The following is a 15,726-nucleotide window of genomic DNA, read 5'->3' on the forward strand; positions in this document are numbered from 1 at the left end:
GTCACAGTTTCGCCGCTGCGAGACGCTACTAGCACCCCAGCCCCCCCAACTCTGACTAACTTCCCGCGTCCCTGCTCTTGCTCTACCTCAGTACCTTTTTTTTATGTTTCTAATGTAGAAATGTCACATTGTTCCATTTCTACAAAAGAAGCATCAGCTCTATTTTATCTGTATAAACCAGTGGTATACTTACTGACTTTAAACTACACTTTGGGTAAAAAACTAAATCAAGGAGTAGTTTCATTTTATTTTCACAGATTGTAACACCCAAGTCCAGTGGAGATTGTTTCTAATGCACAGATGCATCTCAGATAATCACAGGACATCAGAATAACAGTATAAATATGCATTAGATGTGTGGAGAGCCGTAGCCTCATTAAAGATAAATAGGTTTTGGGAAGCTACTCCGTCATTGCATGAAAGTCGGAGGCCATTTTGGAGCAGACTGCAGCCGCTGCGAGTCTCACTGATGTGGAAAATCTTTCTGCTAACTCGTTTAAGAAAATGCACAGAGACCATGAAATACCACACAATGGAAATGTTTATTGATGCATGTGTGAAGTTTGGAGATACGCTTTTGAGGAATATACAAGAAGTGGGCCACAGCATAAATAAAAAATGTAAACAGTCCCTTTATCACCTTTTGGTATCAGAATAAGTTTGGCTGGCATGTGATTGATATCCTCCCTAATTAAAGGCTTCTCACATTTAAGGAATTAGCAATAAGATAACTCACAGAAACACAAAAGCAGCCTTAAAGGGGACATATATGGTGGGAAATGCATTGGAAACATCACTGCAGGGTCCTTTTACATGTTTAAGTGCTTAGATGTACTGTGAAAAATTGGAAATAAAGACGGAGCCAAGACTATTTTAGGATTAAGGTGGACAAAAACACACACACCTTGAAAACAGTCAACAATTGGCTACGAGCTGCGCCGTCAGGAACTGTAATGTTCCTTTAATTGTCTTGAATAAACTGCATCGCTGAAGATTATAGTTTAAATCTGATTTATCTGCAAATGAATACCTTTTGATTTTGATTATTAACTATTGCATTATTCCAAACATGCATTAACAAACTGATTGCATATTGTTCCAGTTACATATTCAACAGGCAGCAGCCATGTATACTGAATAATTTAACTCTGTACAAATAAACACCTATACACTGATCAACTCATTAGACATATTACAGTATTTCTGATTTAATATACCTATATCAATCTTAAGACTACTCACAAATAATAGCGCAAAATGTACAGCGTCACAGACACCAGAAATGATAACATTTACATACGACAGGCATTATTGAACATTGAGGAGTTTTCTTTACACAGAAGATCCACCTCAAAGGAAATTAAAAAGGCTGCTTAAACTCGGGTGGACTCTTTGCAACACCGACTGTTACTGATGTTTTTAAATAATTGATTTCTTAATTTTTGCAAAATAAAGATTTAACAGCCACATACTTGGCCTTAGAGCTGGATAATTTGTCGAGGTTTTTAACTTGTAGAGGGAACACGGTAGAGTCGGCTCTCTGGAGGTTAACACAGCCCTCCCTCATAATCATCCTCATCCTCTGCTGGCGCTCCACCAGCGCCCCCTTGTGGTGCGGCGGCAGCCTTCTTCTTCTTTGTTCCGCCCCCGGGGACCCTCAGGGAGAGGGCCAGCTTGGCGTACTGTGAGGGGGAAAAAAGAGTCGTCAGATATCAGATCCTCAAAATGTATTTTCTCAATAAGCTTCTTGCAGTGATTGAAGCACATGACGCTTTTTCTGCAGAAGTTAGAGTTTTACTGAATTATTTCACATGAGATTTCTGTTCATTTCTGTTCCTTAGACAGTCATTAGTCCTGATGAAGCAGATTGGATACGTTTTTGAGTGTTTAACCATAATAAGTGATATGTAAAGCCTTGGATCTATTTCTCTAGGTGTATCAAACTCAATTTCACACAAGGAAATGAGAATCCCGTCAATGGCCAGACATGTTTAGTTTATTGACATGCTTTTATTTAATCGAAAAACTAAAATATCTCATATGGACTTTTTACATACAATTTGACAAACATTGTTAGCCACAGTTACCGTCTTTTTAAGTTAAAGTTGCTGGTCCTCCCAAGAGAGATGACTGTGTCTTTAAGTGGATCTCTGAGATTTTTCCACAGGAAGAACAGCGCTTCATTATACCATTTGTATTTATAGCTTCTTTGTGAAATCTGACTTTTGTGTGAAAATGAAGAAAGTGTTTTAGCGGCGAGGGTGAGACCACAGGGGAGTAAGTGACATTAAACATTTAACCATCCAGAAGACAATGAACAAAGCAAGACAAGGACAAATGAAAATCATAATAACATAATAACTGTTGATCGGTTTCCATTTTTGACCGTATACAAAGAAAAAATCCATAGAAATAAAGCTGTCATTTAATATAATATAAAGTCATTTTTGTCAGAATTGTCCCATACTCCTCTCTGGTTCTCCCCCCGTATTAAAAAACATATTCAGAAGTACTTATGGATCACCAGTACTCACATCATTGTCCATGTACTTCAGTAGAGGCGAGTTGCACACGCGGTAGACCTGATCCTCGTCCTGCTCGTCGTAGCCCTGCAGTAGCGTCTCCATGGCGACGGAGTCCTCGCTCCCACTGTACCCGGGCAGACTGGACGAGACCAAGAAACACATCATGTAAAGACCCTCGTTTTTAAGGGTTTTCACGATGATCACGTGGAGGGTAAACAATCTCCAAAGAGAGCCTCTGCATTTGATCGACTATGGACTCAGGCCAAAGATGACAGAAACGAAAGAATATGGTAAAAAAAAAACGTACCTGTAACTTTCTCTGACGCATTTATCAGCTGCTACGTAGTCCGCTCTATGGAGATGAATCAGCACTTGGACAGTTGTTTTCTGAAGAGTGAAAAACACAGACCAACACATATGTTTACTCTATTTCTTTTAGGAGCACCTGATCTTTTTGTGACCATGTGACATATATTCAATATGTTTCTTGTTTACTGACACAGTGCTGTGTTTACACTGCTGTTATTAATATTGATCAGCTGAGAGGAATAGAATAAGAACTGAGTTGCCTATCTGGCAAACGTATTCTAGAGGTAGTATATACAGCTTAATGAAGTTGCTAATGAGAGATCTAGATAACATTAGCATTGTAACCCACCTTGAAGCACATGGGGAAGTTCTCGATATCTTTGTACATGTTCTTCTCTTTCAGCACAGCGACCGACGCCTCATCCAACCTGGTGGGTAAAACGAGAAAGTGAGGAATGATGAACAGCTACTGTTTAAATACATTTGAGCAAACAGCTTGTAAGCCTTTATTTATGGGATAGATCTCAGTGAGTTATTGGAATAAAGGTGTGTGGATAAGTCCATCACCTTGTTCCGTACATAAGCATTTGCTAAAACAGGACAGTTATAATCCTGTGTTGCATGAGGCAGCATTATCATCACCGTCCTTCCATATATATCTGTATCTCTTTACCTTCTTAACCTGACCAGGAGTCTGGAGGCTTTCCCCAGCATCTCCACTGCCTGGCGCAGGCGGTCCTCATTCTACAGAGAGAGGCAACATGGATGTTTATCAGCGGAACAAAAATAAAAACAACAAGTTAAATGATTCATTCAGGTTTTGTTGGAAGCTTACCTCAAACACGCCAGCTGCCTTCTGATACAGGTCCACAGCTTTCTCTAGATTGATAGGCTCGATCAGTCTGAAGAATAAAGGAAAAGGTTAAGAGGAAAGCAAATGTGCAAGTATTCAAAAAGATGATGCAATGGACAGAGATATAGTCCCAAAGATGTGTGTTAATGTAATGCATACGACAGAAGATGTTAAATATCAATTTTCTCAAGTGTATTCAAAAATAAAGGGATGTTTTTTACTTTCCAGCGNTGTGTAATTAATTAATCTTAATTAACGCGTTAAAGTCCCGGCCCTAATATATATATGAGAGAGAGAGAGCTCTGTTTTCCAGCCTGAGTCTATTTAATTTATTGTTTTGGTTGTGTGTGATTTAATTAATTTATTATAATTTAATTAATTTGTTTTATTTATTATATATCATTTATGTATTTTAATATTATTTCACATTTCATTTGCAATGTTGAATGTTCAATAAAAAGTTCTGTTTGAAAGGATGTACTAGAATTATTATGATATATTATCATTATGTCAGTGGTCTAAAATGGTGTTACAATGGTGCCGACAATATTATCGTTTATCGCAATAATTTCCAGGAACATTTATCGTCCAACAAATTTATTTATCGTGACAGGCCTATGTGCAAGTATTAAAAAAGATTATGCAATGGACAGAGATATAGTCCCAAAGATGTGTGTTAATGTAATGCATACGACAGAAGATGTTAAATATCAATTTTCTCAAGTGTATTCAAAAATAAAGGGATGTTTTTTACTTTCCAGCGCGGTCCAGAGCCATGGCAGCGGTGTCAGGAGTCCCGTTCTCCATGTACATCATGCAGGCTTTCTCTATTAAGTCGATGGCCTCCGGCATCTTCTTTTGCTCCTGATGCAATGCAAACACAGCAGAGTTACAATTCTGCTGCAGACGCGTTACCTACGTCTACCTGCTAGAGTTTAATGTTAAATCTGCACATACCTTCATCATCATTCCTGCCTGTTCAATAGCCCTGAGGAAAAGAAGGAGAATTTGTATTAAATAAGAGTTATAATGTTAGTTGCTGGCTTAGAGTAATAACTGGGTCATAAAACTTGACACTTACTTTGCAGCATGAAACAGACTGTAGGAAAGGTTAAGGAAATAACAATACAGACAAAAGTGCAGTGTCATGAAACTGTGATCAGAGTACAGAGAGGATACGTCTTGTTTTCTGTTTGATATTCTGCTTCCTTCAAGTAAGCATCCGCTGCTTGTTCATACTGCTTTGCATTCTTGAAGCACACAGCTACACACAAAAGGAGGGACAGGTTAACATTTAGTAGTACAAAGGTGGTAAATGATAGCTATAAATAAAGAAATAATATTGATTTTACCTGCTTTGGCATATTCTGACGCAGCACTGTCAAAATCAGGCTTCCACTTAGTCAGACTTGTCTTTAGGCTAAAAAACATGACGATAAGAAATATTAGGAACCACAGGATCACAGGGTTTTCTGTTCCCCATATTAATATCCTCTCAATATGACATATTAATAAGACATTTGAATGTTGAAGTGTAACATGTTGAAATCATCCACCCCCAGTTTACAGCCTAACGGTATTATACTGCTTGAAACCTATGCACTCAAATTCGATGGAAGATATTTGTCTTTTTACCTTTATATGTATAAACTGACTTATCAGATTGTTTCCATTTAAGCTGCATTTCAAAACATATATCTCAATTCATTATTTAGCTATTTGAACTGCGAAGATAGCCATTACACATGTATTACAAAGTGTATATTAATAACATGGACCATGGGAAAATAGTGATGACCCCAGCAAAATACAAACGCCTGAATCATAGCAGATTTAGCTACATTTTCATTGTATTGACATTCAACAGAAAAAGACATTGCAGCTTATTTATTGTATATTAAATCGACCTATAATGACGTGACGATGCAAGATTTAGTCATGTATGCCGCATAACCCCCGGTGAAAATGCCTCAGTGGCCTTTACTGAAAGCTAACATCAATAGTAAAAAAACAAACGGCTGTTTCCTGTAAATTACATAAACGAGATTATTTATCGTAACTCACCATTTTTCAGCTTTAGCTATATGGTCATGGGCTTCGTTTATCTTCTGAGCAGCCATGCTGTCGTTAACTCGAAGAGGTTTAGCGATTTGTTATGGATAAAGAGCGATGGTGTATCGTCGCTGTTTGGATTAACAGGAACTCCTCTTCGGCCGCAACGTCACGAACGTCATCCGATGTCGCAGACTACGGGTGCCGCAGAGGACATGATGCAGCAGGAAAGCGAACACACTGGCTGCTTTGATTTGTGTTTTACGATACAGAAATACAGTAACTTCACCCACTTTAGATATTTGCTGTGCGACAGAATAAAGCACGACATAGCAGGCAACCAAACAATGTTAGGTGAACAACTGCAGGTGGAAGAATAAACAAAAAAAATAAAACAATAGGTACATTGAAACCAAATGCACAGCCATTATATTAATCCTACTGTTTAAATAGCCTTGTGACAGCAACACATCTGCTTCTTCCATTATAGATTATGTTTCTACAGATTTCTATGCCCCATTTAAAATATATTGATACTTATATGGGCAACATATAATCTGTCACTGCCAATATAATCCCCTAAAAGTGTACATACAGAGACATACAGTTACATACTGCACTTTATATATATTCAGCATTTGTATTATTATTTTTGCAATATTTGTATAGTTTACATCTTACAGAACACATGAATTCTATTTAGACTTTGTATTATTTCGTATTCCATTGTTTTGCCAGTGGAGCTTAAATTTGTATGTATTTTAATTATTTAAATACATGTCTACTATCACTTGTTTTGTTTTGACCGATTCACTCTCTTGAGCACTGCTCTATAGAATATCGGCCTGTTGTCTGACTGCTTTTAAAAATCTGACTTAATGGCAAAATCTGACTAAAGATTGAACAGCCCACAACTTGCATCATTTTAGACACACGTTAAACACTGGATGAAACAATGGGCATACCTTTACAATTGTCAGAGCAGAATCAAATAAATTCATGACACCTGAGAAGCAATGGTCATAAAAATCCTTTCATTTTTTGGCACACAACTGTTTATAGTTTCAGGTCTTCTTTAGTTTAATGCAGTGGTTCCCAAAACTTTTTCAGTCGGGCCCCCCTTGGGTAATTGGAAATATTTTCGGGCCCCCCCATTTCCCATTTATATTGGCAGGATTCATTGTATATTGTTGTAAAAACATTAAATGTTCTCTGCTAATAATAATAAGATACAAAGATCCAACTATAATCCCACCAGGGGTCGCGCCCCATAGTTTGAAAACCACTAGATTAGGCGAAGTCCCTCCCTTGAAAAAAATATGTATTGAAGTCAATGGCGAGAGAAAAGTTATCTTTCGATCCCGTTTGAATTGTGCCACGAATTACACATATGATTTTTGTCAATTTAAAAAAAAGTTTTGCAGTAAAACTGTGAAGTAAGACTGTTTTTGTGTGAAACCGCTCAATGAACTTCATCTCTGGTCTCGCACAATTACACACGACACCAAGGTGGCCGTCACTACTGTCTTGCCAAACAAGGGGCCAAACAACTAATTAAACTCCACCGAATTATAGAATTGTGTGTAGGTCACTTTCAGGAGTGATCTGGATAAATTCGAGTTGGTTTCCTGTTTCCTGGCTTCCTCATATCTAATTTGGTTTTAAAACACTTGAATAATTGTTACATTATAAAATAATAAGTTAGAAGCCTCCAGAGGAGCGGCGGAACCGGAAGTTTGGGGTAATGTGGTCAATGACGTCATGACGGTTGCGGTCTCTAATGGCTGAACAACAACAACTGTCCGCGAGAGACAAACTTTCACAAACTCCTTGTAAAACAAAAGAAAGTTGGAAATAGAAGAATTGTTTCGGTTGTCTCTCTCTCTTTAGGAGCGTTTGTTAGTTTATTCCCTGTGGTTACAAATGTGGAATAAGTGATGGATTCGAGATATGACATACCGCGGAGGGCCGCTGGTGGTGGCGGGGGATCCGCGAACTCTTCCCCGGCCATGGGGGCTCAGTCGCGCCGCAGGAAGATGCCTCCCAGACCCGCTGATTTTAAACTTCAAATTATCATTATTGGCTCCCGTGGTGTCGGTAAAACCAGCATCATGGAGAGATTTACCGACGACACTTTCTGTGAAGCTTGCAAGTCGACCGTAGGTGAGGACAGGAGACGTGTTTTTGTCAACTTTGTTTGACAGGGCGCAGTCTACTTACTGGAGGAAATGTTCTTAAACTACCATGGGCTGGGCATTATACACATATTGTTGACTACTTTTCTGTGTAACTGGACTGAATATAGATTATACTAGACGCTATAGCTAGCTAACTTAAGCTAACGGTAACAACAACACTATTGTAGCTAACAAAGCTGTCATAGCTAAAACTATGTTGCAATTAATCAACTAGACATACATGTTACATGCTTTGAATAATTTTGATGTTTTTTTGCATTTACTAGGCTGTTACATGGGATGTATATCAAGGATTTTAAAGCCCAACATAGCAGGGGAGGCTTGGTAACTTAGTTCTTAGATAGCATCTGCAGCTGTCCAGTAATTAGTTAACTTAATATACTGCTGGTGGTGAGCCTGTTTGGTTATATTTAAATAAATAAGGGTATAGTTTTGTTCAAATAAGGGCTTTAATTAAAGGCCATTTCCATTATTGTACAGCCATTTTTCCATTTTATTTATACAATTACAGTTCTCCTACATAAAACACATGATCTCTTTATTTGAGTTATTAAAAAGAAAGAAAACAAGAGTGACTTGTGACAATTTAATGTTGCATGGTTATGGATGCTGCCAGCTTAAATACATAACACCCTGAACATGTGTAATTGGGTAAAAAGTCCTGTGACCAAACAACAGTCAGTCATAGTGTCCAATCCCAAAATAGTCACACAAGAGCAGCTGCTGTGGCAGAGCTCCATTTTGTGCCTTGTCATTCCTGTAATACAACTTGTCACTAATAGCATTTTATTTTGATCACAAATTAACATTTTAAAACAACATTGGATTCAACCAGACATAAAGCAAAGGAGGGAAGTCAAATATCTTAAACCAACCAACAAATAGACAGAAAATAACACAGGAAATGCTGGAACTTGTACATATCCTCAAGTGTGTTTCTGTTTCCTCTCATAGGAGTTGACTTCAAAATCAAGACCGTGGAGCTGAGAGGGAAGAAGATCAGACTACAGATATGGTGAGTAATTCCCCAGAAGTCCCCAACTCCTTTAGTCCTCTGCATGGTTCACTTCCTGTGTCTGTCCTATCACCCTGCAAGCTTCTCTAACAAACAATTACTCCTGCCCTTCAGCTTTGTACTGTACATAGCGCATATCAAAGTAAGACTTCCTACAAATGATATGATTGCATGTAGGGCTGCACGATATTGGAAAAAACTGACATTGCGATTTTTTTTCCCCCTGCGATATATATTGCAAATATATATATGAAAACATACAGGAATTGAAGAAAATACCATTTTTTTTCCCGCAATTCGCAAACCATCCTTTCTTGAACTTTAATGCTATGTAATTGGTATTTTTTTAACTATATTTAACCAGATGAAGGATTTTAGTCTGGATCTTAAGTTATCAGAGCAACAAGCTGAGCTAGCTCGGTTAGCAGCGCAGAACTGGAGAAACACATGAAACTACTTCATTCAGTGTTTTTACCTTTAATCACAGGGTCTGTTTGCTTTGGAGATTTGATTGTGATTAGTGGTTTGCTGTGCATGCAGACACTGTATGTTAAATGCCCTCCTGATAAAGGTACTTGCTGGCTGCTATAAAGGAATAGCAGATCACCTGGCAACTCTGACCCATAATCCTTTGCGCAGCAGACGCATAAGAGTGTGAAAGTTCACGGGGGCGATGACAAAGTAATGACAAATGCATACTGTATGCAAAAGCACACTTTGTAAGGGCAGCAACATTTACAGTATAAATTCCAAATTATGCAATTATAAACGCATGTCTTGTATTTTTTTCCAAACATGCCACAAGTTAGTTATGAAAGTGCTGACTGAGTGCATGACTGAACTGCGTGTGTGCACAAATGTTGGCCTCAAACCCCATCGCTTATTTCCCTAATGCATCTGTCCTCTTCACTAACACCCATCCATCCCCCCTCCACATCACATCCGCCCTTTACCTCCTCCCGTTTCCCCTCGTTCCTCTTCCCACCCTGCGACCTGTCCGCTCTAGAGGACCGTCCTCAATGTGTCTTGTCTGTCACATTGAACTGCTCACATCAAGCTTCATCATGTCCACGCCTTAACCTGACCGCCATGTGCTGCTGTGTCTCTGTCCGCTGCTCTGCTCATAAGCCTGACTGTGACTCACAAAGGGAACCACTGAAGGTACAGTAACACTGCTCTGTTGGTGCGTGCAGCTCAACCTGCTTATTGTGCTGCTAAACCTGAGTCTGATCATCAGCTGAAACATAACAGAAAGCTTGAATGAATCTATATGTTGTTCAAATGTAACAAGAGTTTATTATGTTGTTAATGTTAATAGTAAGTCTGCTTTCATTTCAAGTGCCTGTAGTTATTTTGTCATCTTGATCAGCCTATAAAAGCTGCTATTGTCTAACAATGTTATTTAGATTTTATGTATCACAAATAGCATACATGCAGTATATTAACATGAACAAAATGGTATCGGTAAACACACTATAATGTAGCTGTAAGTTATTTTCATTTGTTTTTATATACTCCTCCCCTTATGGCTGACAACAAGAGTTGTAGTGTTTGACAAATACAACAATTAACACTTACATGTGCTTACATTATAATGAGTTGTAAACCATTGATAGATAGGAATATAAACGTACTGCTTATCAATACAAGAAGTGTGGGTTAAACTGAGATGTAGAGGTAGAGGGTAAGACGTAGATTTGACATTTCACAAAATTGATTCCTCTTCCACCATTTGTTGTTGGATCTTTTTAAAACAAATGTCATTTTGTGTCGTGCAGGGACACTGCTGGCCAGGAGAGATTCAACAGCATCACCTCCGCCTACTACCGAGGCGCCAAGGGAATAGTGCTAGTGTACGATATCACAAAGCAGGAGACCTTCGAGGACCTGCCCAAATGGATGAAAATGATAGACAAGGTAAAGAGAAAGCTGGAATAAGATGAAATATGCCTCTTCTTTCTTGTTCTTCCTTCTTGTCCTTGAGTGTGTTCTAGTGCCATTGTTATAAGCCAAACAAACAAGTGTTTAACCTTGCATAAATAATTGAGATAGTGTAAACGTTATTATTCTAGCAATTGTGACCAGGAAATGTACTGTGAAGGACTTTTTTACCATTAGATAAGTTAACTTATAATGCCTTTGTGTATAGGCGTGTTCAATGTTTTACTTTAGTGTCAATTGGCAGAAATGATTGGCTTGAATGTATTCATTTGATATGAGTACATGTGACGACTCCTGACACTGTAATATCTCTTTTTTTATATTTAATATTCATTGCATGTCCCTCCTGTAGATTAAAGGTTGGAGCAATCTCTGTCCTCATCGTCAAACTTTATTGGTATATTGGCCAACATGTAAATTATATTTGCCAAGTTATGTTGCCAGATCCCACTGCTTACATGCTGGTGTAAGAACATTTCAAAAAAAAAATGTTTTAATGACAACCTCATGTTCTAATTTCGCTGTAATGGCAAAACTGTAAATCCAATATTAAAGGTGTCACTATGCCGAACACATTCCATCGCAGTAATCAGGTTGGACTTTATGAAATGTGAATCTGATGAAGCCCTGACGTTTTTGTCTCTTTCCTTTCTGTTTGGTGTCAGTACGCCTCAGAGGAAGCAGAGCTCCTCCTGGTCGGGAACAAGCTGGACTGTGAGGCGGATCGTATCATCTCCAGACAGCAGGGAGAGAGGGTGAGTTCAACAACCTAATGCTCTTATGCTCAAATGACCTAATAGAAGGTGCAGTAAGACGAACAATAGATAAATCAGGTATTACAAGCAGAACGTCTTTAAAGTTTAGGGAAATAAGCAAACAAAGGATGCAGAATGTAGGGCAGATAGATGCTTTCAATATGCCCATGACTGATAGCACTGAATACCCCAACAAACAGATATTGCATCGTACCAGTTGATTCAAGCATGTGATTTAGAAGTTTATCCAATTGTACTATTAAGTCTAGAGCAAATAATCTTCAGTTGTGTTGTTCAGCCTAATTTCTGCTCCCGATTCACTTGTTCTTCGCTGACCTGGAGCTAATTGTAATCTATTTGTTTTGCAGTTTTGCTCTAGAATAAGTGGAATGCGCTTCTGCGAAGCTAGTGCAAAGGATAATTTCAATGTGGACGAGATCTTCCTGAAGCTGGTGGATGACATCCTCAGCAAGGTTGGTGTGTTTTCAGTGAACCCTGAACAAACATCTGGTAACAATGAAACTATGTTATGCATGTGAGTAGGGCGCATAACATAGACACATGTAAATATGCTTCAAATTAGTTATTGAAGATTTGTGCAGAAAAAGGACAGTTTTAACATTTCTGTACAGCAGTATCTTGTCACTTTATTTATATATGTGAAAAGCTTATACCAGCTTATAATATTGGCTAATGTTGTTTTACGATAAGATCTCTTAACCCCCTAGTTCAACACCTCGTCGTCTGGATCATTATCGCCCTATTCCTTTAAGATCATACCGATTATTATCAAGAGGCAATGATTCTATTGCTTCTAGAAGCTTCTTATCTTTCATTCCTACAAATTGAGGCTTATTGAGCCATTGCACATAATAACTGACTGTGGGTTTCGATGTACGCACACTGCCTAAATATTCCCTGCATTAACCCTTTGTCTCCTGGCGTGTCTTCTTCTTCCTGATACAACAGATGCCTCTGGAAGTTTCCAACATGGAGCTTTCCAACAGCATCCTGTCTCTGCAGCCTGAGCCGGATGTGCCACCGGAGTTACCGCCTCCTCGCATGCGCTGTTGCTGATAGAGTCCGAGTGGTCCCCCATCCTACACACACACACACACACACACACACACACACNCTGACAGACAAAGAGGTACATTGTGTACATTGCATGTAGAGAAATGCACAAGAGATGCGGGTTCTCTCGATACACTCATAAACACATGCGCACACACACACACACACACACACACACACACACACACACACACACACACACACACACACACTACACAAACACACACACACACACACGCAGAGTACCAACCTGGCCACCAGGGGGCAGCAAACAGCAGCAGTTAGGAATGATTGATTGCTGATGTAAGATGCATGGACCCCTCCCTCAACAAACGCTATTATATTTTCTTCTCCTGTTTCGTACACTATGAGATGAAGTACACTAACAATTAGGCACTCTATTTACTACCACCCCCTTCTGTCTACACTTGACCCAGACTACCTCATTCCTCGGACCGCTAGCTGTTCCCCGCAGGTTCCTTCGAGGTAGAGAGCCCTCTGGTAGCAGTTGCACATTTTACAAGAGGGTGATGATTGAGGGCCTTACAGCTTCCTGTTACTCATTACATATAGTGTACACTAAATTTGCCTAAGTTGCCCAGAAGGTCATGTATTTCTACATCTTCTAGCTAACAGAAAAGGGATATCTTGCGTCTCTTCATCTTAGTTTAAAGTTCCGGGGTTAGGTTCAGTCATTTTGTACTGTCACTAAAAGTTTCTAATCACCAAGTAACGAGTTGACTTGGGGTAAACAAAAGCACATGATGTAAATATGGCGTGTTGCTGTAATGACTGGACAAGCTGCAGATTTCTGTGACCAGCAGTAGGTGGTTGTGTGGAGGTGGATCATATCAGTTCGTATTCCTTTTTGCCTTAAAAGTGTTAAAGTGGCTGGAACGGCTCATTTCACATTTGTATAAATTGTTTTGCACTACAGTCCATCTTAGCTAACATGCAGAAAAAAGTGCACTACAGTCCATCTTAGCTAAGATCACATGCAGAAAAAAGTGCACAACTTGTAGTTTAGTAAAGATGGATTTTGCCTTGGTAGTGGTCGTTCTGATCTGAACTCCTCTACACTGATAAGGTGGAATGGACTTTGCAAGGAGAGATGGGTAATGTAGTCTTTGAGGGATTGGTGTTTTTACAAGGGCATTATCCTTGTTTGTAACTGGCTTTTTAGAGGGAGTAGAAACAGTAAAAGCTGATAGACACAAACATGGTTTTAGCCTTTGTTTTGTTACTAATATTGCCAAGTGGTTTATTTTTACTCAGATTTCAGATACAGATTAGAGAAGATTGTCTCCTTTTTCTGGGTGGAATAAGTGTCGGAGAGTTTGTTTAATATTTGAGGGACTCAGGAAACGTTGCTGGCTCATATCTGCACATTTTGACAGGCTTTTAGTGTAGATGTGATTCAAGTTTCAACACATTTATAAAGAGACTCTTCAAGTATCCTGTTTGAAAAGGGGACGTTTGTGTTTTTAAGAAGGGTTCAGATGTTTTTAATTTATGATTTGGAAGTTTGTTACATAACAGTATGGGCGTGTGTTCCTTTTCAAATATACAAAGCTATGCATGGCGAGCCTTCCTGTTTTCATAGAGATTAGTTGACATTGAATTCTTCCGTCTTTTTTCATTAATGCAATATTGTAGCACCAAGTCTTGTTTTCTATGTGGAAGTGAAAAGCTGAGGAAAGTCTGAAGGTGAAGAAGAACAAGCCCATTCAAAGGACCTGATTTAAACCAGGGGTGTCAAACTCAAGGCCCGGGGGCCAAATCAGGCCCGTGACTTCACTTCATGCGGCCCCACAAGAGCTTGCAAAAAATATAATAATTTTATTATACGGTTACAGGCCGATTCACAGAAGCACGTTGCCCACAAACTACATGTCCCACAATGCATCTCAAATTTGACTTTTTTTCTCCGAATTTGACAGTTTCTTCAAAATTTGACTTTTTTTTCCAAATGTCACTTCTTCTTTTATTTAGACTTTTTTTTTCCAGAATTTTGCTTTTCTCTTTAAAATTTTTTTGTGACATTCTCACTTAAGAGACTTGCAATTATTTGCCCGAGACTTCTGCTTTCAGACGTAGTTAATTATTAAGTTATTACCCTATCCGATAATAATCCAATGCAATCCAATTTATATAATACATTATTTTATATATTAAACATTTATATATGTATTTTGATATAGTCTTGAAGTTACAACCGGCCCTTTGAGTGCAACCATAATGCGAATGTGGCCCGCGATGAAATTGAGTTTGACACCCCTGACCTAAACTGACTTGTTGTTGGTTCTTTTTGATGATTTAATTTTTTTTTATTAAAGTCAAGCTTATGTGGGCTTAAATGGCACATTATATATCCTAACAAATGAACATGTTCATACCAAGACAATTAACCCTAACCCCAAGTTTATCAGCCAGCATACATACAAATTGTTTGTAACTTTGCAATTGTCGTTACTTCTTTTGAGTTTGTTTTCTGGAATAAAACCTTTAATTTGCCCCCTTCGTGACTTTTAGCCTTTGGCACTAACCCTGTGGTCTTTGTTTTGAATAGCCAAGCCTTATACTACTCAGTGTTTTAGATATACATTTGAAGAAATGCTTTTAATTTGAAATGTGTATCCTTTTAAGATGGAAAGACTGTACTTTGTATTAAAAACATGTTATAAGTCTTTGAAAAGTTTTGGCATGTTTAAAGCGAGATTTGTGGTATTTATAACTTGTGGCATTCTTGAACTAATGAAAAATGCAATTAAAGATATCTATATTTATTACCAGATTATGGCTTTTTCTTTTCTGTGACTTTGTGTGTCTATGGGCAGTCTATGTTCTTAACGCAGAAGTGCAATTTGTGGCGTCTCAGGGATGCTTGTGTGGATTTCAGGAACAAAGACATTTTATTAGTTTTATTGACATTTCTTTCACTTTTTGGCTACCAATATGCTGCAAACGTGGTGTTTAACTTTAACATATTTTAGATTGGAGTATT

At 38.5% G+C, this 15,726-nt stretch overlaps 2 protein-coding genes across 2 annotated transcripts; one reads left to right on the plus strand and one right to left on the minus strand.

Moving 5' to 3' along the window:
• Window positions 1-520: 520 nt before the first annotated feature.
• On the minus strand, window positions 521-5,908 carry napgb (N-ethylmaleimide-sensitive factor attachment protein, gamma b). The gene is made up of 12 exons (XM_010770517.1): window positions 5,752-5,908; window positions 5,040-5,107; window positions 4,867-4,951; window positions 4,769-4,786; window positions 4,645-4,675; window positions 4,442-4,551; window positions 3,670-3,736; window positions 3,508-3,578; window positions 3,184-3,262; window positions 2,833-2,912; window positions 2,535-2,664; window positions 521-1,682 (listed from the first exon to the last, which is right to left on the minus strand). The coding sequence occupies exons 1-12, from the start codon at window positions 5,805-5,807 to the stop codon at window positions 1,548-1,550; spliced, it is 930 nt and encodes a 309-aa protein (XP_010768819.1). The 5' UTR covers window positions 5,808-5,908; the 3' UTR covers window positions 521-1,547.
• A 1,591-nt stretch (window positions 5,909-7,499) lies between these two features.
• Window positions 7,500-12,914, plus strand: rab12 (RAB12, member RAS oncogene family). Its single transcript, XM_010770518.1, has 7 exons — window positions 7,500-7,902; window positions 8,892-8,952; window positions 10,731-10,869; window positions 11,559-11,648; window positions 12,017-12,121; window positions 12,618-12,781; window positions 12,874-12,914. Exons 1-6 carry the CDS (start codon window positions 7,677-7,679, stop codon window positions 12,723-12,725), a joined length of 729 nt encoding a protein of 242 aa, XP_010768820.1. The 5' UTR covers window positions 7,500-7,676; the 3' UTR covers window positions 12,726-12,781; window positions 12,874-12,914.
• Window positions 12,915-15,726: the final 2,812 nt, after the last annotated feature.

Source organism: Notothenia coriiceps, unplaced genomic scaffold (genome assembly GCF_000735185.1).
Source record: "Notothenia coriiceps isolate Sejong01 unplaced genomic scaffold, NC01 NC01_scaffold00008959, whole genome shotgun sequence".
Classification (NCBI taxonomy): Eukaryota; Metazoa; Chordata; class Actinopteri; order Perciformes; family Nototheniidae; genus Notothenia; species Notothenia coriiceps.

Coding starts and splice junctions, on each gene's coding strand:
- napgb (XM_010770517.1), bottom strand. CDS start 5,807: ATGGCTGCTCAGAAGATAAACGAAGCCCATGACCATATAGCTAAAGCT. Junction 3,263..3,507: donor CTCCTGGTCAGGTTAAGAAG/GTAAAGAGATAC, acceptor TTTACCCACCAG/GTTGGATGAGGCGTCGGTCG. Junction 2,665..2,832: donor TGCGTCAGAGAAAGTTACAG/GTACGTTTTTTT, acceptor GGTCTCGTCCAG/TCTGCCCGGGTACAGTGGGA.
- rab12 (XM_010770518.1), top strand. CDS start 7,677: ATGGATTCGAGATATGACATACCGCGGAGGGCCGCTGGTGGTGGCGGG. Junction 7,903..8,891: donor AGCTTGCAAGTCGACCGTAG/GTGAGGACAGGA, acceptor TTCCTCTCATAG/GAGTTGACTTCAAAATCAAG. Junction 12,122..12,617: donor TGGATGACATCCTCAGCAAG/GTTGGTGTGTTT, acceptor CTGATACAACAG/ATGCCTCTGGAAGTTTCCAA.